The sequence below is a fragment of the Hemitrygon akajei genome, chromosome 11 (genome assembly GCF_048418815.1).
Source record: "Hemitrygon akajei chromosome 11, sHemAka1.3, whole genome shotgun sequence".
Taxonomy (NCBI): Eukaryota; Metazoa; Chordata; class Chondrichthyes; order Myliobatiformes; family Dasyatidae; genus Hemitrygon; species Hemitrygon akajei.
Genome location: NC_133134.1, coordinates 2,058,670 through 2,082,092, shown reverse-complemented (window position 1 = coordinate 2,082,092; position 23,423 = coordinate 2,058,670). Strand labels below are relative to the sequence as shown.

General features: G+C 49.7%; 1 protein-coding gene across 1 annotated transcript in view; it reads right to left on the bottom strand.

Annotated features, from left to right (window-relative positions):
• Window positions 1–23,423, bottom strand: part of abca3b (ATP-binding cassette, sub-family A (ABC1), member 3b) — a 207,142-nt gene that overhangs the window by 23,774 nt on the left and 159,945 nt on the right. Inside the window, exons 24-26 of the mRNA XM_073060010.1 lie at window positions 8,792–8,950; window positions 2,485–2,657; window positions 961–1,089 (exon numbers count right to left, since the gene is read on the bottom strand). Of these exons, the coding sequence (XP_072916111.1) occupies window positions 961–1,089; window positions 2,485–2,657; window positions 8,792–8,950 (461 nt within the window). The remainder of the gene's footprint in view (window positions 1–960; window positions 1,090–2,484; window positions 2,658–8,791; window positions 8,951–23,423) is intronic.

Here is a 23,423-nt window from a genome sequence, read left to right as displayed (position 1 = left end):
AAACCACCCTCCCCTCTGGGAAAGGCAAGGAGGTTCCTGGATGAGCAAAAAGACAGTGAAGAGCAGATGATGGGAGTCAAATGGGTGGCACTGTAGCATGGAGGTTAGCACAAAGTGATCAGGCTTTGATTGCTGCGACAGGAATTGGAGTAAGGAGTTTGTACATTCTCCCTGTGGCCACGTGTGGTTCTTCCCACATCCCACAACATATGATCAGGGTTAATGAGCTGTGGGCAATGCTGGTACTGGAAGCATGGCAACACTTGCAGGCTGCCCCCAGCATAATCTTCGCTGATTTGATTGACACAAACGACAAGTTTCACTGTATGTTTTGATGTACATGTGACAAATGAAGCCAATCTTTAATCTTTAACACACATGGGAGCCAGGATAATTACAGAAAGCTCAGAGAACTTACAGAAGGAAATAAAATAGGGTAAAAGGTGAAACGTTTAAGGGGAACCTGATGGGAAACTTCTTCACTCAGAGGATAGCAAGAGTATGGAATGAGCTGCCAGTGTAAATGGTGGATGCAGGTTCAAGTTCAACATTTAAGAGAAGTTTGGACAAGTACATAGATGCGAGGGGTAAGGGGGGTCGAGGGTCCGGGTGTAGGATGATGGGATCAGGTTGGCATGGACTCAATGGGCTGTGTGGTCGTGCTCCATGACTCAATGTTAAAGATCAGTAAGTGATTTTAGCTATTAAAGCTGTAGTTAATCATTTACTGTTATCTTTGGGTAAAGGTATAAAGTATCATGTCAGGAGATTGAGATTCTCCTGGAGGCTCGTTGTGTAAACAAAGATTTTGACATTTTCCATTTGCAGCTTCTATGCATTGAGTTTCAGTCACAATGTCCACGATAGAGCAGTGCAGCTCCAGCAGATCAATGCAGCTGCTGCACGGCTGCCAGCGGCTTCCTGCTGCCTTGCATCAGGAATGCGACGTGATGCACTTACCTTGGAGAGCTCCTTTAACACCAGAGGTTTGTCCAGCTGTATGGCTGGTGATTCCTCTATCTTCATGCGCTCCACCGTAACATCATAGTCTTCCACAGCATGCGGGGCCATGACATCTATAATCAGAGCCTAAAAGGAGACAGCAATGCAACTGAATCACTCTCTCCAATCATCAGTCACAGAGTACTGCAGCAATATAACCGGCCATTCAGCCCATCTAGTCCATGCCAAACTATTATTCTGCCTCATCCCATTGACCTGCACCTGGACCACAGCCCTCCGTACCCCTCCTATCCATGTACCTATCCAAACTATTCTTAAATGTTGCAACTGATGCTGCATCCTCCACTTCCACTGGCAGCTCATTCCTCACTCTCAGTAGCTTGAGTGAAGTTGTTCCCCCCATGTTCTCAAGTATTTCACCTTTCACCCATAACCTATGACTTCTAGTTCTAGTCTCACCCAACCTCAAGTCTGCTTGCATTTATTCTATATATAACCCTCATGATTTTGTATACCTCTATTAAATCTCCCCTTATTTATCCTGGACTTATTTCCACTTGGCATAATTTACCTATTATTATTTAATTATTTATGGTTTTATATTGCTATATTTCTACATTATTCTTGGTTGGTGCGACTGTAATGAAACCCAATTTCCCTCGGGATCAATAAAGCATGCCTGTCTGTTATTTGCCTATGTTCCAGGGAATGAAGTTGTAACCTATTCAACCTTTCCCTTTAACTCAGGTCCTCAAGTCCCAGCAACATCCTTGTAAATTTTCTTTGCATTCTTTCAATCCTATTGCTACGGCCTAGATAGAATGGATGCAGAGAGGTTGTTTCCTATAATGAGAGAGTCTAGGACCAGAGGACACAGTTTCAGAGTACAAGGATGTCCATTTAGAACAGAGATGAGGAGGAATTACTTTAGCTGGAAGGTGGTCAATTCATTGCCTCAGATGGCTGTGGGGGTCATGTCATTGGGTATATTTAAAGCAGAGGTTCATAGGTTCTTGATCAGGACATCAAAGGTTATGGGGAGAAGGCAGGCGAATGGGTTCTTTCAATCTTATCGGTATCCTTGCTGTAGATACGTGACTAGAACTGCAAACAATACTCCAAATTAGATGTCATTAACATCTTCAACATAACGTCCCAACTCCTGTACTCAATACTTGGAGTGATTAGGAGCAATGCACCAAAAGCTTCTTAATGTCCCTATCTACACGTGACACCATTTTCAAGGAATTACGGACCCCTCTTTCCTATTGCACTCCTCAGTGCCCTACTGCTCAATGTGCAAGTCCTCCCAAATTGCAACACCTCACACTTTTCTGCATTAAGTTCCACCTGCTGTTTTCAGCCCTCTCCTTATCTGGTCCAGATCCCTACTGCAAGCTGTGATAGTCTTCCTTACTTGGTGTCATCTACAAATTTGCTGAGGGGTTTTGACACTTTGTACCACAATGGAAGACAAACATTAACTGTTAATAACCAGTTATTCCCAGTTCACGCACTCACCAGCTTCTTCCTCCAGAAGGTACGATGGATACAACTGGACAAAGTTCTGAAAACATTGAACTCAACAAGGAAAAGAAGAGCCACGAATGCCAATCCTTGGGTTGCCAGGGCAGCAATGATCCGGCCAATGCCTGGATGCTCCCAGGAAAAGTAATTCATTTGGTAGGTAATGTCTGTGAATGGTTAATAATGCATAGGGTATCAGACATGGCAGCTCCAGAACATCTTCCAATCATTACAGAACTAAACTCGTTCTGACGCCTTGAAAAGCTCCTGGATGCTGAGATGAGGAATGGGTGGGGGGTAGGGAAGGGGTGTGAGCGAGTGGTGAAGAATGAACATTGAGGATGAGATGGTGGGGGGAAGGCATGGTAGTTTAGAAATGGTACGGTAGCGTAGTGGTTAGTACAACACTTTACAGTGTCGGCTGTAATACTGGGGTTCAATCTCGACTGCTTGCTGTAAGGAGGTTGTACATTCTCTACATGACTGTGAGGGTTTCCTCTGGTTTCCTCCCGCATTCCAAAATCATATAGGTTAGTATTAGTCAGCTCCAGTATTCCATCATGGCTGATCCAATTTTCCTCTCAGCCCCAATCTCCTGCCTTTTCCCAGTGTCCCTTCATGCCCTGACCAATCAAGAATCTATCAACCTCTGCCTTAAATATACATAAAGATTTGGCCTCCACAGCTGCCCGTGGCAAAGAATTCCACAGATTCACCACCCTCTGGCTAAAGAAATTCTTCCTCATCTCCGTTCTAAACGGACACCCCTGAGACTGTGCCTTCGGTCTTCAGCACTTACACCACAGGAAATCTCCACTCTATCAAGGCCTTTCACCATTCGATAGGTTTCAATGAGTTCACCCCTCATTCTTCTGAATTCTAATGAACACAGGCCCAGAGCCATCAGACGCTCTTCATATGACAAGCCATTCAAACCCAAAAATGTCCATTTTCTAAACAGAGAGAAAATCCAAAAATCTGAGAAGCACAGGGATTTGGGAGTCCTTGTGCAGAACACCCCTAAAGGTTAATTTGCACACCCTTTCTAAGATAAGGGGCCCAGACCCGCTCACAATACTTCAAGTGAGGCCTCACTAGTGCTTTATAAACTCTCAACATTACATCCTTTCTTTTATATTCTAGTCCTCTTGAAATGAATGTTAACATTGCATTTGCCTCCCTCACCACTACCAAGGGAATCATGCACAACTACCAAATCCCTTTGTACCTCAGTTTTTTTTGTATTTTCTCTCCATTTAGAAAAGTCAACCCTTTCATTTCTGCTACCAAAATGCATGACCACATAATTCCTGACACTGTATTCCATCTGCCATTTCTTTGCCCACTCTCCTAATCTGTCAGTCCTTCTGTAGCCTCTCCATTTCCCTTCACCTACCTTCATATCATCTGCAAACTTTTAGAAGCATAGAAACAAAGAAAATAGGTGCAGGAGAAGGCCATTTGGCCCTTCGAGCCTGCACCGCCATTCAGTATGATCATGGCTGATCATCCAACTCAGAACCCTGTACCTGCTTTCTCTCCATACCCCTGATCCCTTTAGCCACAAGGGCCATATCTAACTTCCTCTTAAATATAGCCAATGAACCGGCCTCAACTGTTTCCTGTGGCAGAGAATTCCACAGATTCACCACTCTCTGTGTGAAGAAGTTTTTCCTCATCTCGGTCCTAAAAGGCTTCCCCTTTATCCTTAAACTGTGACCCCTCATTCTGGACTTCCCCAACATGGGAAACAATCTTCCTGCATCTAGCCTGTCCAATCCCTTTAGAATGTTATATGTTTCAATAAGATCCCCCCTCAATCTTCTAAATTCCAGTGAGTATAAGCCTAGTCAATCCAGTCTTCCTTCATATGAAAGTCCTGCCATCCCAGGAATCAATCTGGTGAACCTTCTCTGTACTCCCTCCATGGCAAGAATGTCCTTCCTCAGATTAGGGGACCAAAACTGCACACAATATTCTAGGTGCGGTCTCACCAAGGCCTTGTACAACTGCAGTAGAACCTCCCTGCTCCTGTACTCAAATCCTTTTGCTATGAATGCCAACATACCATTTGCCTTTTTCACTGCCTGCTGTACCTGCATGCCCACCTTCAACGACTGGTATACAATGACACCCAGGTCTTGTTGCATCTCCCCTTTTCCTAATCGGCCACCATTCAGATAATAATCTGTTTTCCTGTTCTTGCAACCAAAGTGGATAACCTCACATTTATCCATATTAAATTGCATCTGCCATGAATTTGCCCACTCACCTAACCTATCCAAGTCACCCTGCATCCTCTGAGCATCCTGCTCACAGCTAACACCGCCGCCCAGCTTCGTGTCATTCACAAACTTGGAGATGCTGCATTTAATTCCCTCGTCTAAATCATTAATATATATTGTAAACAACTGAGGTCCCAGCACTGAGCCTTGCGGTACCCCACTAGTCACTGCCTGCCATTCTGAAAAGGTCCCCTTTACTTCCACTCTCTGCTTCCTGTCTGCCAACCAATTCTCTATCCACATCAATACCATACCCCCAATACCGTGTGCTTTAAGTTTGCACACTAATCTCCCGTGTGGGACCTTGTCAAAAGCCTTTTGAAAATCTAAATATACCACATCCACTGGCTCTCCCCTATCCACTCTACTAGTTACATCTTCAAAAAATTCTATAAGATTCGTCAGGCATGATTTTCCTTTCACAAATCCATGCTGACTTTGTCCGATGATTTCACCTCTTTCCAAATGTGCTGTTATCACATCTTTGATAACCGACTCTAGCATTTTCCCCACCACCGATGTCAGACTAACCGGTCTATAATTCCCCAGTTTCTCTCTCCCTCCTTTTTTAAAAAGTGGGGTTACATTAGCCACCCTCCAATCCTCAGGAACTAATCCAGAATCTAAGGAGTTTTGAAAAATTATCACTAATGCATCCACTATTTCTTGGGCTACTTCCTTAAGCACTCTGGGGTGCAGACCATCTGGCCCTGGGGATTTATCTGCCTTTAACCCCTTCAATTTACCTAACACCACTTCCCTACTAACATGTATTTCCCTCAGTTCCTCCATCTCACTAGACCCCCGGTCCCTTACTATTTCCGGAAGATTATTTATGTCCTCCTTAGTGAAGACAGAACCAAAGTAGTTATTCAATTGGTCTGCCATGTCTTTGTTCCCTCTGATCAATTCACCTGTTTCTGACTGTAAAGGACCTACATTTGTCTTGACCAATCTTTTTCTTTTCACGTATCTATAAAAGCTTTTACAATCAGTTTTTATGTTCCCTGCCAGCTTTCTCTCATAATCTTTTTTCCCTTTCCTAATTAAGCCCTTTGTCCTCCTCTGCTGGTCTCTGAATTTCTCCCAGTCCTCAGGTGTGCCGCTTTTTTTTGCTAATTTATATGTTTCTTCTTTGGACTTGATACTATCCCTAATTTCCCTTGTCAGCCACGGGTGCACTACCTTCCCTGGTTTATTCTTTTGCCAAACTGGGATGAACAATTGTTGTAGTTCATCCATGCGATCTTTAAATGCTTGCCATTGCATATCCACCGTCAACCCTTTAAGTATCATTTGCCAGTCTATCTTAGCTAATTCACGTCTCATACCTTTAAAGTTACCCTTCTTTAAGTTCAGAACCTTTGTTTCTGAATTAACTATGTCACTCTCCATCTTAATGAAGAATTCCATCATGTTATGGTCACTCTTACCCAAGGGGCCTCTCACGACAAGATTGCTAACTAACCCTTCCTCATTGCTCAATACCCAATCTAGAATGGCCTGCTCTCTAGTTGGTTCCTCGACATGTTGGTTCAGAAAACCATCCCGCATACATTCCAAGAAACCCTCTTCCTCAGCACCCTTACCAATTTGGTTCACCCAATCTATATGTAGATTGAAGTCACCCATTATAACTACTGTTCCTTTTTTGCACGCATTTCTAATTTCCTGTTTAATGCCATCCCCAACCTCTCTACTACTGTTTCAGCAAAGCCATCAATTCCATCATCCAAATCACTGATGCATAATGCAAAAAGAATCAGTCCCAACACAGACCTGTGTGGACATGACTAGTCACCCGCAGCCAGTCAGAAAAGGTTCCCTTTATTCCCACTCTACCTCCTGCCAATCAGCTACTGCTTTATCCATGCTAGAATCTTTCCTGTAATACCATGGGCTCTTATCTTGTTAAGCAGCCTTGTGTGTGGCACCTTGTCAAAGGCCTCTGAAAATTCAAGTACACAACATCAATCTATTCTGCTTTGTCTATCCTGCTTGTTACTTCTTCAAAGAATTCCAACAGATTTGTCAGGCAGGATTTTCCCTTGAGAAAACCATGCTGTCTATGGCCTATTTTATCATGCACCTCCAAGTACTCTGAGAACTCATCCTTAACAATCAACTCCAACATTTTCCCAACCACTGAGATCAGACTAATTGGCCTATAATTTCCTTTCTTCTGCCCCTCTCCCTTCTTGAAGAGTGGAGTGACATTTGCAATTTTCCAGTCTTCCGGAACCATTCAAGAATCTAGTGATGCTTGAAAGATCATTAATAATGTCTCCACAATCTCTTCAGACACCTCTTTCAGAACTCTGGGGTGTACACCATCTGGTCCAGGTTACTTATCTACCTTCAGACCTGTCATTTTCCCAAGAACCTTCTCTCTAGTTATGGTAACTTCATACACTTCATGTCCCAACACCTGGAACTTCCACCGTACTACTAGTGTCTTCCACAGTGAAGACTGATGCAAAATACTTATTCAGTTCATCTGCTATTTCATTGTCCCCCATCACTACCTCTCCAGTGTCGTTTTCCAGCAGTCCGATATCCACTCTTACCTCTCTTTTACACTTTATGCATCTGAAGAAACTTTTGGTGTAGTCTTTAATATTATTAGCTAGTTTATTTTGGCATTCCATCTCTACCTTCTCAATGACATTTTTACTTGCCTCCTGTTAGTTTTTGAAAGATTCCCAATCTTGTAACCTTCCACTAATATTTGCTCTATAATATGCCCTTAAATGTTGCCATGCTTTCAGCGCCAACATAGCAATAAAATGCGTCACCTGTGTCAAATAAAATCAACACGTGTTGTACCCCATAAGGTAGATGGGGATGTTGGAAGGGTGAAGACACCACAGATGGACAGGGTGTCGGGATGGGGTTGACAGTGGGGTCGACGATGGTGGAGTGGGGATGACGGTGGGGTCTACAGAAGATCTGTGGCAAGTTCTCCAAGATACTTGGAACAACCTACCAGCTGATTTTCTTATAAAACTGCACGACAGATAATTGACGCAGTTTTAAAGCCAAAGGGTGGTCACATCAAATATTGATTTGATTTAGTTATGTTTGCAGTTTACTGCTCTTTATAGTATTTCTTTTGATATTTAGAAACTTTTCCTTTCATTATTTTTGAAAGCAAATTTGTTTCACAGAATTGTTTTAACATGTGCCAAAGACTTTTGCATAGTACTGTATACAGCTTATAAGTTGGGATGCATTCTGTGTTGAGTTGGAGTTTATAGCTAAGTAGGGAGAATTGTTGTGTATTTAATACTTCACTAATATTGTAAATATATTGTTTGATTCAGCATTCTTTGTTGTTTACATAATGCACTGCAAATTATATGTAAAAGCACATAAATCGCATATGTCATCACACCACCACATCTTATGCACGTGCCTTGCTTAAAGTTAAAACAAAATTAAGCTACATTATTCCCAGTTCTGTGTTTTTGCTTTCAATTAGTTTAATGTCTTGGAGTTAATAAACATAACAGTTCCCCTTAAATATTTCACCATTCACTCTTAACCTATGCCCTCTAATTCTAGTCTCATCCAACCTCAGTGGAAAAAGCTTGCTTACATTTCTCCTATCAATACTCCTCTTATTTCATATACCTCTATCAAATCTCCCCTAAAGGGAATAATATCCTAATCTGTTCAACCCTTCCCTATAACTCAAGGATGATCAGGAATGACCAGGGGATGTTAAAATCTGACTTCCCAGCGACACTTGTGTAAATGGAGGGAGTCTCAAATGTGAGAAGAATAGATAACTTTGTGTTTCAATCAGACATGACCACAGGCAAAGTGATTTGAAGTGTAATCAGTCTCATCAGAAAGCAGGCACTCTGCTGGACAACTTTGGCCTGGTATGGGTAGTCAGAGGCAGTGATCACCTCTATTAACCACAGCACTGGCACTGGACTGTACAATGTTGTCCAGGGGCATCTCCCAACTGGCTTGCCACCCCCGTTCATTGGGCAGGAGGGTATACTCACTGAACTTCGCACACAGATACTCGGCAACTGGGCTGCTGGTACACACCCCGATCAGCAGGTAGTTCTGGTAAAACTCGCTTAAGCCATGCCCAAGGCAGTAATTGGGTAAAACCAAGAACACAGAGTCCAGAACCTTCGATAGGCTCATCAGGCCAAGCTCTGTAACAATGAAACAGGACAAGGAATTTACTGAGATCCAAGGATAAGCCAGGAAATTATAGTGGGTACGTTATTGGAAGATATTCTTAGCAGCTGGATATACAAGTACAGTGGACTCTGGTTAACTGGGACACATTGGCCCAATATGTTTTGGCTCAGGTAAAGGGAGGCTGCAAATAACCAAAGTTTCATGGAAATTAAAGTTTAAAAGGTGTAAAAACACAAACTACCATTTAACTGAGAAACAAATTTATGTATTTAAATGAAATACAGAACACATTAGAACACTACAAATACTATAACAGTACTATAAAACTATGTATTAGTTTCTAGTATAATGATGGAGGAATTTGACCCTTTAGAACATTGATGAGGAAGAATTTCTTTAGCCGGGGGTGCTGAAACTATGGGATTTATTACCACAGATAACTGTGAAGGCCGTTAAAGCAGAGGTTGATTGTTCTTGAATAGTCAGAGTGTCAAGAATTATAGAGAGAAGGCAGGAGAATGAGGTTGAGGGATAATAAATCAGTCAACATGAAATGACGGAGCGGTCCAGATGGGCCAAATCACTTAATTCTGCTCTTAAGTTTCATAGTCCCATGACACTGATCACAAACCACAGTCCTGTTCAAAACCAGCACATACCCCGTACACTCCTCAGGCATGTCACTGTCCCGAGCTGGGTCCGAGACAATGGAGTCTATGACTGTGTCCCCAGTGCAGATATGCCAAGTGCACTTCCCCTATCATTCTTGTCTAACACAGAGTACTGCATAATGGTGACTCTTCCTACAGTCGTGTCCAGGGAGACTACTCCTCAAGTTCCAGTTGCACTTCAGCCTCACACTCCTGATCTACAGTCACCTAGTACGGGGAGGAGGAGGGGTGTAGTCACCTGTGAGTTCTCCTGGTGGGATTGATTTAGGACCTGGCCGAGAGGACCATTCATGGGTCTAGACAGTGGGCAGTTGAGAGCTCCACCCGAGCCGGCTTACACTTGTGCCTGGGGGTTCTTGGAGCAGGAGCACACAATCATTATAGGTATAGTGGAGGATTTCTGGGAACAGTGAGCATCCCGGGGAATTGACTGTCTGTTCGATGATCCTAACCATAATTTAATTTGAAATCATTATCAGCATTGTAGCCACTAACCTTTGTGTGTATTTTGTATTCAAATAAAGTTCTGTATGTTTAAATAAAAATGTCTGCACTTTGCCACATGGATGTAGTATGTGGGAGGGGGATGAGTGCCTCTGCCTATACACAAGACAAAACCCTGGGGGCAGTTTTCAGCATGTTGGTGTCTATGGGCAGCAAAAAACCACAGTCAACGAAAGAGATGAGAAGGCAATCTTGTATCTGGGCTGGTGGACACCGAACGGAGCGGTGACCGGGCTGGTGGACACCGAACGGAGCGGTGACCGGGCTGGTGAACACGGGAAGGGGAGCGGTGACCGGGCTGGTAGACACCAAACGGAGCGGTGACCGGGCTGGTGGACACCGAACGGAGCGGTGACCAGCTGGTGAACACGGGAAGGGGAGCGGTGACCGGGCTGGTGGACACGGGAAGGGGAGCGCTGACCAGGCTGGTGGACACGGGAAGGGGAGCGGTGACCAGGCTGGTGGACACGGGAAGGGGAGCGGTGACCGGGCTGGTGGACACGGGAAGGGGAGCGGTGACCGGGATGGTGGACACCGAAAGGGGAGCGGTGACCGGGCTGGTGGACACCGAACGGGGAGCGGTGACCGGGCTGGTGGACATGGGAAGGGGAGTGGTGACCGGGCTGGTGGACACCGAACGGGGAGCGGTGATGGGCTGGTGGACACGGGAAGGGGAGCAATGACCAGGCTGGTGGACACGGAACGGGGAGCGGTGACCGGGCTGGTTGACACCGAACGGGGAGCGGTGACCGGGCTGGTGGACACGGGAAGGGGAGTGGTGACCGGGCTGGTGGACACCGAACGGGGAGCGGTGACCGGGCTGGTGGACACAAGAAGGGGAGTGGTGACCGGGCTGGTGGACACCGAACGGGGAGCGGTGACGGGCTGGTGGACACGGGAAGGGGAGCGGTGATGGGCTGGCGGACATGGGAAGGGGAGCGGTGACCGGGCTGGTGGACACGGAAGGGGAGCAGTGACGGGCTGGTGGACATGGGAAGGGGAGCGGTGACGGGCTGGTGGACACCGAACGGGGAGCAGTGACCGGGCTGGTGGACACCGAACGGGGAGCAGTGACCGGGCTGGTGGACACGGGAAGGGGAGCAGTGACCGGGCTGGTGGACACGGGAAGGGGAGCAGTGACGGGCTGGTGGACACGGGAAGGGGAGCGGTGACGGGCTGGTGGACATGGGAAGGGGAGCGGTGACCGGGCTGGTGGACACTGAACGGGGAGCAGTGACCGGGCTGGTGGACACGGGAAGGGGAGCGGTGACCGGGCTGGTGGACACGGGAAGGGGAGCAGTGACGGGCTGGTGGACATGGGAAGGGGAGCAGTGACGGGCTGGTGGACACGGGAAGGGGAGCGGTGATGGGCTGGCGGACATGGGAAGGGGAGCGGTGACCGGGCTGGTGGACACGGAACGGGGAGTGGTGATGGGCTGGCGGACATGGGAAGGGGAGCGGTGATCTAGTCAGTCTCTCCTTAGAACTCAACCCTCCAGTTTCACGACCATCCTCATGAATCAGTTCTGTACCCTCTCTAGACGTACAGTGGAGACCTTTCTAACTGGTTGCATCACAGTCTAGTATGGAGGGTCACTGCAGAGAGTCGAAAAAAGCTGCAGAAAGCTCCATCGTGGGCACTAGTCTCTCAGAGTCGAGGACATCGTCAAAAAGCAATGTCACAAAATGGCGGCATCCATCATTAAGGACCCCCATCACCCAGGACATTCCCTCTTTTCTTCATTACCATCAAAGACAAGACACACACTGACCCTTTCAGGAATAGCTTCTTCATCATCAGATGTATAAATGGTCGATGAACCCATCGACACTACTTCACTGTTTTGTTTTGCTCTCTTTATTCACTACCTTTTTCATATAGACATATTGCAATTCATAGTTTTTATATTATTTATCTCAATGTATTGTTATCCTAAAACAAGGAATTTCAAGGTGTGTGCCAGTGATATTAAACCTGATTTGGATTCATCTTAATCTCAACCTTCCCAGTTGGGCGAACAGAAATGCAGACAATACACCCACTGCAGTCTTGTCAAGATTGTGTAGAGTTGCAACATGATGTTCCAGCTCCTGTACTCAGTTTGCCTTCTAAGAAGGAAAACGTGCCATATACCTTCCTGATGAACCTGTGTCAACACTTGAATGGAACTCCGACAAATCTACAACTCTCTTCAGGGCCCTGGACACAGGACAGTGTGTGTGTGTGTGTGTGTGTGTGTGTGTGTGTGTGTGTGTGTGTGTGTGTGTGTGTGTGTGTGTGTGTGTGTGTGTGTGTGTGTGTGTGTGTGTGTGTGTGTGTGTGTGTGTGAGAGAGGGAGAGAGAGACACACACACACACCCTCCCCTCCCCCTAGTTTAACTTCGCAAAACAAATCACTTTGCATTCTGAGTTAAACTGCACCGGCCATTCATTGGCCCACATTCCCCAGCTGATCCAGACCATGGATAACCCACCTCATGGTCCACCACACCACTGATGCCACAAACCACTGCAAATACTTTCCTATCTCACTCAGTCAGTGAGGACTGGGCTCAGGAAGTTGGTGATAGGGATGGAGCAGGGGGTGAATGGTGATGGGTGGATGTTTATGATGGGGATGGTGGGGAGGGGAATGGTGACGGGTGGATGTTTATGATGGGGATGTTGGAGAGGGGAATGGTGACGGGTGGATGTTTATGATGGGGATGGTGGGGAGAGGGGAATGGTGACGGGTGGATGTTTATGATGGGGATGGTGGGGAGAGGGGAATGGTGATGGGTGGATGTTTATGATGGAGATGGTGGGGAGAGGGGAATGGTGACGGGTGGATGTTTATGATGGGGATGTTGGGGAGAGGGGAATGGTGACGGGTGGATGTTTATGATGGGGATGTTGGAGAGGGGAATGGTGACGGGTGGATGTTTATGATGGGGATGGTGGGGAGAGGGGAATGGTGACGGGTGGATGTTTATGATGGGGATGTTGGAGAGGGGAATGGTGACGGGTGGATGTTTATGATGGGGATGTTGGGGAGGGGAATGGTGACGGGTGGATGTTTATGATGGAGATGGTGGGGAGAGGGGAATGGTGACGGGTGGATGTTTATGATGGGGATGTTGGAGAGGGGAATGGTGACGGGTGGATGTTTCTGATGGGGATGGTGGGGAGAGGGGAATGGTGACGGGTGGATGTTTATGATGGGGATGGTGGGGAGAGGGGAATGGTGATGGGTGGATGTTTATGATGGAGATGGTGGGGAGAGGGGAATGGTGACGGGTGGATGTTTATGATGGGGATGTTGGAGAGGGGAATGGTGACGGGTGGATGTTTATGATGGGGATGTTGGGGTGGGGAATGGTGACGGGTGGATGTTTATGATGGGGATGTTGGAGAGGGGAATGGTGACGGGTGGATGTTTATGATGGGGATGTTGGAGAGGGGAATGGTGATGGGTGGATGTTTATGATGGGGATGGTGGGGAGAGGGGAATGGTGACGGGTGGATGTTTATGATGGGGATGTTGGAGAGGGGAATGGTGACGGGTGGATGTTTATGATGGGGATGGGGGGGAGAGGGGAATGGTGACGGGTGGATGTTTATGATGGGGATGGTGGGGAGAGGGGAATGGTGACGGGTGGATGTTTATGATGGGGATGTTGGAGAGGGGAATGGTGACGGGTGGATGTTTATGATGGGGATGTTGGAGAGGGGAATGGTGATGGGTGGATGTTTATGATGGGGATGGTGGGGAGGGGAATGGTGATGGGTGGATGTTTATGATGGGGATGTTGGAGAGGGGAATGGTGACGGGTGGATGTTTATGATGGGGATGTTGGAGAGGGGAATGGTGATGGGTGGATGTTTATGATGGGGATGGTGGGGAGAGGGGAATGGTGACGGGTGGATGTTTATGATGGGGATGTTGGAGAGGGGAATGGTGATGGGTGGATGTTTATGATGGGGATGGTGGGGAGAGGGGAATGGTGACGGGTGGATGTTTATGATGGGGATGTTGGAGAGGGGAATGGTGACGGGTGGATGTTTATGATGGGGATGGGGGGGAGAGGGGAATGGTGACGGGTGGATGTTTATGATGGGGATGGTGGGGAGAGGGGAATGGTGACGGGTGGATGTTTATGATGGGGATGGTGGGGAGAGGGGAATGGTGACGGGTGGATGTTTATGATGGGGATGTTGGAGAGGGGAATGGTGATGGGTGGATGTTTATGATGGAGATGGTGGGGAGAGGGGAATGGTGACGGGTGGATGTTTATGATGGGGATGTTGGAGAGGGGAATGGTGACGGGTGGATGTTTATGATGGGGATGTTGGGGTGGGGAATGGTGACGGGTGGATGTTTATGATGGGGATGTTGGAGAGGGGAATGGTGACGGGTGGATGTTTATGATGGGGATGTTGGAGAGGGGAATGGTGATGGGTGGATGTTTATGATGGAGATGGTGGGGAGAGGGGAATGGTGACGGGTGGATGTTTATGATGGGGATGTTGGAGAGGGGAATGGTGACGGGTGGATGTTTATGATGGGGATGTTGGGGGGAGGGGAATGGTGACGGGTGGATGTTTACGATGGGGATGTTGGAGAGGGGAATGGTGACGGGTGGATGTTTATGATGGGGATGGTGGAGAGGGGAATGGTGACGGGTGGATGTTTATGATGGGGATGGTGGGGAGAGGGGAATGGTGACGGGTGGATGTTTATGATGGGGATGTTGGAGAGGGGAATGGTGACGGGTGGATGTTTATGATGGGGATGTTGGGGTGGGGAATGGTGACGGGTGGATGTTTATGATGGGGATGTTGGAGAGGGGAATGGTGACGGGTGGATGTTTATGATGGGGATGTTGGAGAGGGGAATGGTGATGGGTGGATGTTTATGATGGAGATGGTGGGGAGAGGGGAATGGTGACGGGTGGATGTTTATGATGGGGATGTTGGAGAGGGGAATGGTGACGGGTGGATGTTTATGATGGGGATGTTGGGGGGAGGGGAATGGTGACGGGTGGATGTTTATGATGGGGATGTTGGAGAGGGGAATGGTGACGGGTGGATGTTTATGATGGGGATGTTGGAGAGGGGAATGGTGACGGGTGGATGTTTATGATGGGGATGGTGGGGAGGGGAATGGTGACGGGTGGATGTTTATGATGGGGATGTTGGGGTGGGGAATGGTGACGGGTGGATGTTTATGATGGGGATGTTGGAGAGGGGAATGGTGACGGGTGGATGTTTATGATGGGGATGGTGGGGAGAGGGGAATGGTGACGGGTGGATGTTTATGATGGGGATGTTGGGGTGGGGAATGGTGACGGGTGGATGTTTATGATGGGGATGGTGGGGAGGGGAATGGTGACGGGTGGATGTTTATGATGGGGATGTTGGGGAGAGGGGAATGGTGACGGGTGGATGTTTATGATGGGGATGTTGGGGAGAGGGGAATGGTGACGGGTGGATGTTTATGATGGGGATGTTGGAGAGGGGAATGGTGACGGGTGGATGTTTATGATGGGGATGGTGGGGAAGGGAAATGGTGACGGGTGGATGTTTATGATGGGGATGTTGGGGTGGGGAATGGTGACGGGTGGATGTTTATGATGGGGATGGTGGGGAGAGGGGAATGGTGACGGGTGGATGTTTATGATGGGGATGGTGGGGAGGGGGGAATGGTGACGGGTGGATGTTTATGATGGGGATGGTGGGGAGAGGGGAATGGTGACGGGTGGATGTTTATGATGGGGATGGTGGGGAGAGGGGAATGGTGACGGGTGGATGTTTATGATGGGGATGGTGGGGAGAGGGGAATGGTGACGGGTGGATGTTTATGATGGGGATGGTGGGGAGAGGGGAATGGTGACGGGTGGATGTTTATGATGGGGATGTTGGGGTGGGGAATGGTGACGGGTGGATGTTTATGATGGGGATGTTGGAGAGGGGAATGGTGACGGGTGGATGTTTATGATGGGGATGTTGGAGAGGGGAATGGTGACGGGTGGATGTTTATGATGGGGATGTTGGAGAGGGGAATGGTGACGTGTGGATGTTTATGATGGGGATGGGGGGGAGAGGGGAATGGTTACGGGTGGATGTTTATGATGGGGATGTTGGGGAGAGGGGAATGGTGACGGGTGGATGTTTATGATGGGGATGTTGGGGTGGGGAATGGTGACGGGTGGATGTTTATGATGGGGATGGTGGGGAGAGGGGAATGGTGACGGGTGGATGTTTATGATGGGGATGGTGGGGAGAGGGGAATGGTGACGGGTGGATGTTTATGATGGGGATGGTGGGGAGAGGGGAATGGTGACGGGTGGATGTTTATGATGGGGATGTTGGGGTGGGGAATGGTGACGGGTGGATGTTTATGATGGGGATGTTGGAGAGGGGAATGGTGACGGGTGGATGTTTATGATGGGGATGTTGGAGAGGGGAATGGTGACGGGTGGATGTTTATGATGGGGATGGTGGGGAGAGGGGAATGGTGACGGGTGGATGTTTATGATGGGGATGGTGGGGAGAGGGGAATGGTGACGGGTGGATGTTTATGATGGGGATGGTGGGGAGAGGGGAATGGTGACGGGTGGATGTTTATGATGGGGATGTTGGAGAGAGGGAATGGTGACGGGTGGATGTTTATGATGGGGATGTTGGAGAGGGGAATGGTGACGGGTGGATGTTTATGATGGGGATGTTGGAGAGAGGGGAATGGTGACGGGTGGATGTTTATGATGGGGATGTTGGAGAGGGGAATGGTGACGGGTGGATGTTTATGATGGGGATGTTGGGGTGGGGAATGGTGACGGGTGGATGTTTATGATGGGGATGTTGGGGTGGGGAATGGTGACGGGTGGATGTTTATGATGGGGATGGGGGGGAGAGGGGAATGGTGATGGGTGGATGTTTATGATGGGGATGTTGGGGAGAGGGGAATGGTGACGGGTGGATGTTTATGATGGGGATGGGGGGGAGAGGGGAATGGTTACGGGTGGATGTTTATGATGGGGATGTTGGGGAGAGGGGAATGGTGACGGGTGGATGTTTATGATGGGGATGGGGGGGAGAGGGGAATGGTTACGGGTGGATGTTTATGATGGGGATGTTGGGGAGAGGGGAATGGTTACGGGTGGATGTTTATGATGGGGATGTTGGGGAGAGGGGAATGGTGACGGGTGGATGTTTATGATGGGGATGTTGGAGAGGGGAATGGTGACGGGTGGATGTTATGATGGGGATGTTGGAGAGGGGAATGGTGACGGGTGGATGTTTATGATGGGGATGTTGGGGAGAGGGGAATGGTGACGGGTGGATGTTTATGATGGGGATGTTGGAGAGGGGAATGGTGACGGGTGGATGTTTATGATGGGGATGTTGGAGAGGGGAATGGTGACGGGTGGATGTTTATGATGGGGATGTTGGGGGGAGGGGAATGGTGACGGGTGGATGTTTATGATGGGGATGTTGGAGAGGGGAATGGTGACGGGTGGATGTTTATGATGGGGATGTTGGAGAGGGGAATGGTGACGGGTGGATGTTTATGATGGGGATGGTGGGGAGGGGAATGGTGACGGGTGGATGTTTATGATGGGGATGGTGGGGAGAGGGGAATGGTGACGGGTGATGTTTATGATGGGGATGTTGGAGAGGGGAATGGTGACGGGTTGATGTTTATGATGGGGATGGTGGAGAGGGGAATGGTGACGGGTGGATGTTTATGATGGGGATGTTGGGAGAGGGGGAATGGTGACGGGTGGATGTTTATGATGGGGATGTTGGAGAGGGGAATGGTGACGGGTGGATGTTTATGATGGGGATGTTGGTGAGGGGAATGGTGACGGGTGGATGTTTATGATGGGGATGTTGGGGTGGGGAATGGTGACGGGTGGATGTTTATGATGGGGATGTTGGAGAGGGGAATGGTGACGGGTGGATGTTTATGATGGGGATGGTGGGGAGAGGGGAATGGTGACGGGTGGATGTTTATGATGGGGATGTTGGGGTGGGGAATGGTGACGGGTGGATGTTTATGATGGGGATGGTGGGGAGGGGAATGGTGACGGGTGGATGTTTATGATGGGGATGTTGGGGAGAGGGGAATGGTGACGGGTGGATGTTTATGATGGGGATGTTGGGGAGAGGGGAATGGTGACGGGTGGATGTTTATGATGGGGATGTTGGAGAGGGGAATGGTGACGGGTGGATGTTTATGATGGGGATGGTGGGGAAGGGAATGGTGACGGGTGGATGTTTATGATGGGGATGTTGGGGTGGGGAATGGTGACGGGTGGATGTTTATGATGGGGATGGTGGGGAGAGGGGAATGGTGACGGGTGGATGTTTATGATGGGGATGGTGGGGAGGGGGGAATGGTGACGGGTGGATGTTTATGATGGGGATGGTGGGGAGAGGGGAATGGTGACGGGTGGATGTTTATGATGGGGATGGTGGGAGAGGGGAATGGTGACGGGTGGATGTTTATGATGGGGATGGTGGGGAGAGGGGAATGGTGACGGGTGGATGTTTATGATGGGGATGGTGGGGAGAGGGGAATGGTGACGGGGTGGATGTTTATGATGGGGATGTTGGGGTGGGGAATGGTGACGGGTGGATGTTTATGATGGGGATGTTGGAGAGGGGAATGGTGACGGGTGGATGTTTATGATGGGGATGTTGGAGAGGGGAATGGTGACGGGTGGATGTTTATGATGGGGATGTTGGAGAGGGGAATGGTGACGTGTGGATGTTTATGATGGGGATGGGGGGGAGAGGGGAATGGTTACGGGTGGATGTTTATGATGGGGATGTTGGGGAGAGGGGAATGGTGACGGGTGGATGTTTATGATGGGGATGTTGGGGTGGGGAATGGTGACGGGTGGATGTTTATGATGGGGATGGTGGGGAGAGGGGAATGGTGACGGGTGGATGTTTATGATGGGGATGGTGGGGAGAGGGGAATGGTGACGGGTGGATGTTTATGATGGGGATGGTGGGGAGAGGGGAATGGTGACGGGTGGATGTTTATGATGGGGATGTTGGGGTGGGGAATGGTGACGGGTGGATGTTTATGATGGGGATGTTGGAGAGGGGAATGGTGACGGGTGGATGTTTATGATGGGGATGTTGGAGAGGGGAATGGTGACGGGTGGATGTTTTATGATGGGGATGGTGGGGAGAGGGGAATGGTGACGGGTGGATGTTTATGATGGGGATGGTGGGGAGAGGGGAATGGTGACGGGTGGATGTTTATGATGGGGATGGTGGGGAGAGGGGAATGGTGACGGGTGGATGTTTATGATGGGGATGTTGGAGAGAGGGGAATGGTGACGGGTGGATGTTTATGATGGGGATGTTGGAGAGGGGAATGGTGACGGGTGGATGTTTATGATGGGGATGTTGGAGAGAGGGGAATGGTGACGGGTGGATGTTTATGATGGGGATGTTGGAGAGGGGAATGGTGACGGGTGGATGTTTATGATGGGGATGTTGGGGTGGGGAATGGTGACGGGTGGATGTTTATGATGGGGATGTTGGGGTGGGGAATGGTGACGGGTGGATGTTTATGATGGGGATGGGGGGAGAGGGGAATGGTGATGGGTGGATGTTTATGATGGGGATGTTGGGGAGAGGGGAATGGTGACGGGTGGATGTTTATGATGGGGATGGGGGGGAGAGGGGAATGGTTACGGGTGGATGTTTATGATGGGGATGTTGGGGAGAGGGGAATGGTGACGGGTGGATGATTATGATGGGGATGGGGGGGAGAGGGGAATGGTTACGGGTGGATGTTTATGATGGGGATGTTGGGGAGAGGGGAATGGTTACGGGTGGATGTTTATGATGGGGATGTTGGGGAGAGGGGAATGGTGACGGGTGGATGTTTATGATGGGGATGTTGGAGAGGGGAATGGTGACGGGTGGATGTTTATGATGGGGATGTTGGAGAGGGGAATGGTGACGGGTGGATGTTTATGATGGGGATGGTGGGGAGAGGGGAATGGTGACGGGTGGATGTATATGATGGGGATGGTGGAGATGGGAATGGTGACGGGTGGATGTTTATGATGGGGATGTTGGGGTGGGGAATGGTGACGGGTGGATGTTTATGATGGGGATGTTGGGGGTGGGGAATGGTGACGGGTGGATGTTTATGATGGGGATGGGGGGGAGAGGGGAATGGTGATGGGTGGATGTTTATGATGGGTTGTTGGGGAGAGGGGAATGGTGACGGGTGGATGTTTATGATGGGGATGGGGGGGAGAGGGGAATGGTTACGGTGGATGTTTATGATGGGGATGTTGGGGAGAGGGGAATGGTGATGGGTGGATGTTTATGATGGGGATGGGGGGGAGAGGGGAATGGTGACGGGTGGATGTTTATGATGGGGATGTTGGGGAGAGGGGAATGGTGACGGGTGGATGTTTATGATGGGGATGTTGGGGTGCGGAATGGTGACGGGTGGATGTTTATGATGGGGATGTTGGAGAGGGGAATGGTGACGGGTGGATGTTTATGATGGGGATGTTGGGGAGGGGAATGGTGACGGGTGGATGTTTATGATGGGGATGTTGGAGAGGGGAATGGTGACGGGTGGATGTTTATGATGGGGATGGGGGGGAGAGGGGAATGGTGATGGGTGGATGTTTATGATGGGGATGTTGGGGAGAGGGGAATGGTGACGGGTGGATGTTTCTGATGGGGATGGTGGGGAGAGGGGAATGGTGACGGGTGGATGTTTATGATGGGGATGGTGGGGAGAGGGGAATGGTGACGGGTGGATGTTTATGATGGGGATGGTGGGGAGGGGAATGGTGATGGGTGGATGTTTATGATGGGGATGTTGGAGAGGGGAATGGTGACGGGTGGATGTTTATGATGGGGATGGTGGGGAGAGGGGAATGGTGACGGGTGGATGTTTATGATGGAGATGGTGGGGAGAGGGGAATGGTGACGGGTGGATGTTTATGATGGGGATGGTGGGGAGAGGGGAATGGTGACGGGTGGATGTTTATGATGGAGATGGTGGGGAGAGGGAATGGTGACGGGTGGATGTTTATGATGGGGATGGTGGGGAGAGGGGAATGGTGACGGGTGGATGTTTATGATGGGGATGGTGGGGAGAGGGGAATGGTGACTGATGGATGTTTATGATGGGGATGGTGGGGAGAGGGGAATGGTGACGGGTGGATGTATATGATGGGGATGGTGGAGATGGAATGGTGACGGGTGGATGTTTATGATGGGGATGTTGGGGTGGGGAATGGTGACGGGTGGATGTTTATGATGGGGATGTTGGGGTGGGGAATGGTGACGGGTGGATGTTTATGATGGGGATGGGGGGGGAGAGGGGAATGGTGATGGGTGGATGTTTATGATGGGGATGTTGGGAGAGGGGAATGGTGACGGGTGGATGTTTATGATGGGGATGGGGGGGAGAGGGGAATGGTTACGGGTGGATGTTTATGATGGGGATGTTGGGGAGAGGGGAATGGTGACGGGTGGATGTTTATGATGGGGATGGGGGGGAGAGGGGAATGGTTACGGGTGGATGTTTATGATGGGGATGTTGGGGAGAGGGGAATGGTGACGGGTGGATGTTTATGATGGGGATGTTGGGGTGCGGAATGGTGACGGGTGGATGTTTATGATGGGGATGTTGGAGAGGGGAATGGTGATGGGTGGATGTTTATGATGGGGATGGTGGGGAGAGGGGAATGGTGACGGGTGGATGTTTATGATGGGGATGGTGGGGAGAGGGGAATGGTGACGGGTGGATGTTTATGATGGGGATGTTGGAGAGGGGAATGTGACGGGTGGATGTTTATGATGGGGATGGGGGGGAGAGGGGAATGGTGATGGGTGGATGTTTATGATGGGGATGTTGGGGAGAGGGGAATGGTGACGGGTGGATGTTTCTGATGGGGATGGTGGGGAGAGGGGAATGGTGACGGGTGGATGTTTATGATGGGGATGGTGGGGAGAGGGGAATGGTGACGGGTGGATGTTTATGATGGGGATGGTGGGGAGGGGAATGGTGATGGGTGGATGTTTATGATGGGGATGTTGGAGAGGGGAATGGTGACGGGTGGATGTTTATGATGGGGATGGTGGGGAGAGGGGAATGGTGACGGGTGGATGTTTATGATGGAGATGGTGGGGAGAGGGGAATGGTGACGGTGGATGTTTATGATGGGGATGGTGGGGAGAGGGGAATGGTGACGGGTGGATGTTTATGATGGAGATGGTGGGGAGAGGGAATGGTGACGGGTGGATGTTTATGATGGGGATGGTGGGGAGAGGGGAATGGTGACGGGTGGATGTTTATGATGGAGATGGTGGGGAGAGGGGAATGGTGACGGGTGGATGTTTATGATGGGGATGGTGGGGAGAGGGGAATGGTGACTGATGGATGTTTATGATGGGGATGGTGGGGAGAGGGGAATGGTGACGAGTGGATGTTTATGATGGGGATGTTGGGGTGGGGAATGGTGACGGGTGGATGTTTATGATGGGGATGGGGGGGAGAGGGGAATGGTGACGGGTGGATGTTTATGATGGGGATGGTGGGGAGAGGGGAATGGTGACTGATGGATGTTTATGATGGGGATGGTGGGGAGAGGGGAATGGTGACGGGTGGATGTTTATGATGGAGATGGTGGGGAGAGGGGAATGGTGACGGGTGGATGTTTATGATGGGGATGGTGGGGAGAGGGGAATGGTGACTGATGGATGTTTATGATGGGGATGGTGGGGAGAGGGGAATGGTGACGAGGTGGATGTTTATGATGGGGATGTTGGGGTGGGGAATGGTGACGGGTGGATGTTTATGATGGGGATGGGGGGGAGAGGGGAATGGTGATGGGTGGATGTTTATGATGGGGATGTTGGGGAGAGGGGAATGGTGACGGGTGGATGTTTATGATGGGGATGGGGGGGAGAGGGGAATGGTTACGGGTGGATGTTTATGATGGGGATGTTGGGGAGAGGGGAATGGTGACGGGTGGATGTTTATGATGGGGATGGGGGGGAGAGGGGAATGGTTACGGGTGGATGTTTATGATGGGGATGTTGGGGAGAGGGGAATGGTGACGGGTGGATGTTTATGATGGGGATGGTGGGGAGAGGGGAATGGTGACGGGTGGATGTTTATGATGGGGATGTTGGGGAGAGGGGAATGGTGACGGGTGGATGTTTATGATGGGGATGTTGGGGGTGCGGAATGGTGACGGGTGGATGTTTATGATGGGGATGTTGGGAGAGGGGAATGGTGACGGGTGGATGTTTATGATGGGGATGGGG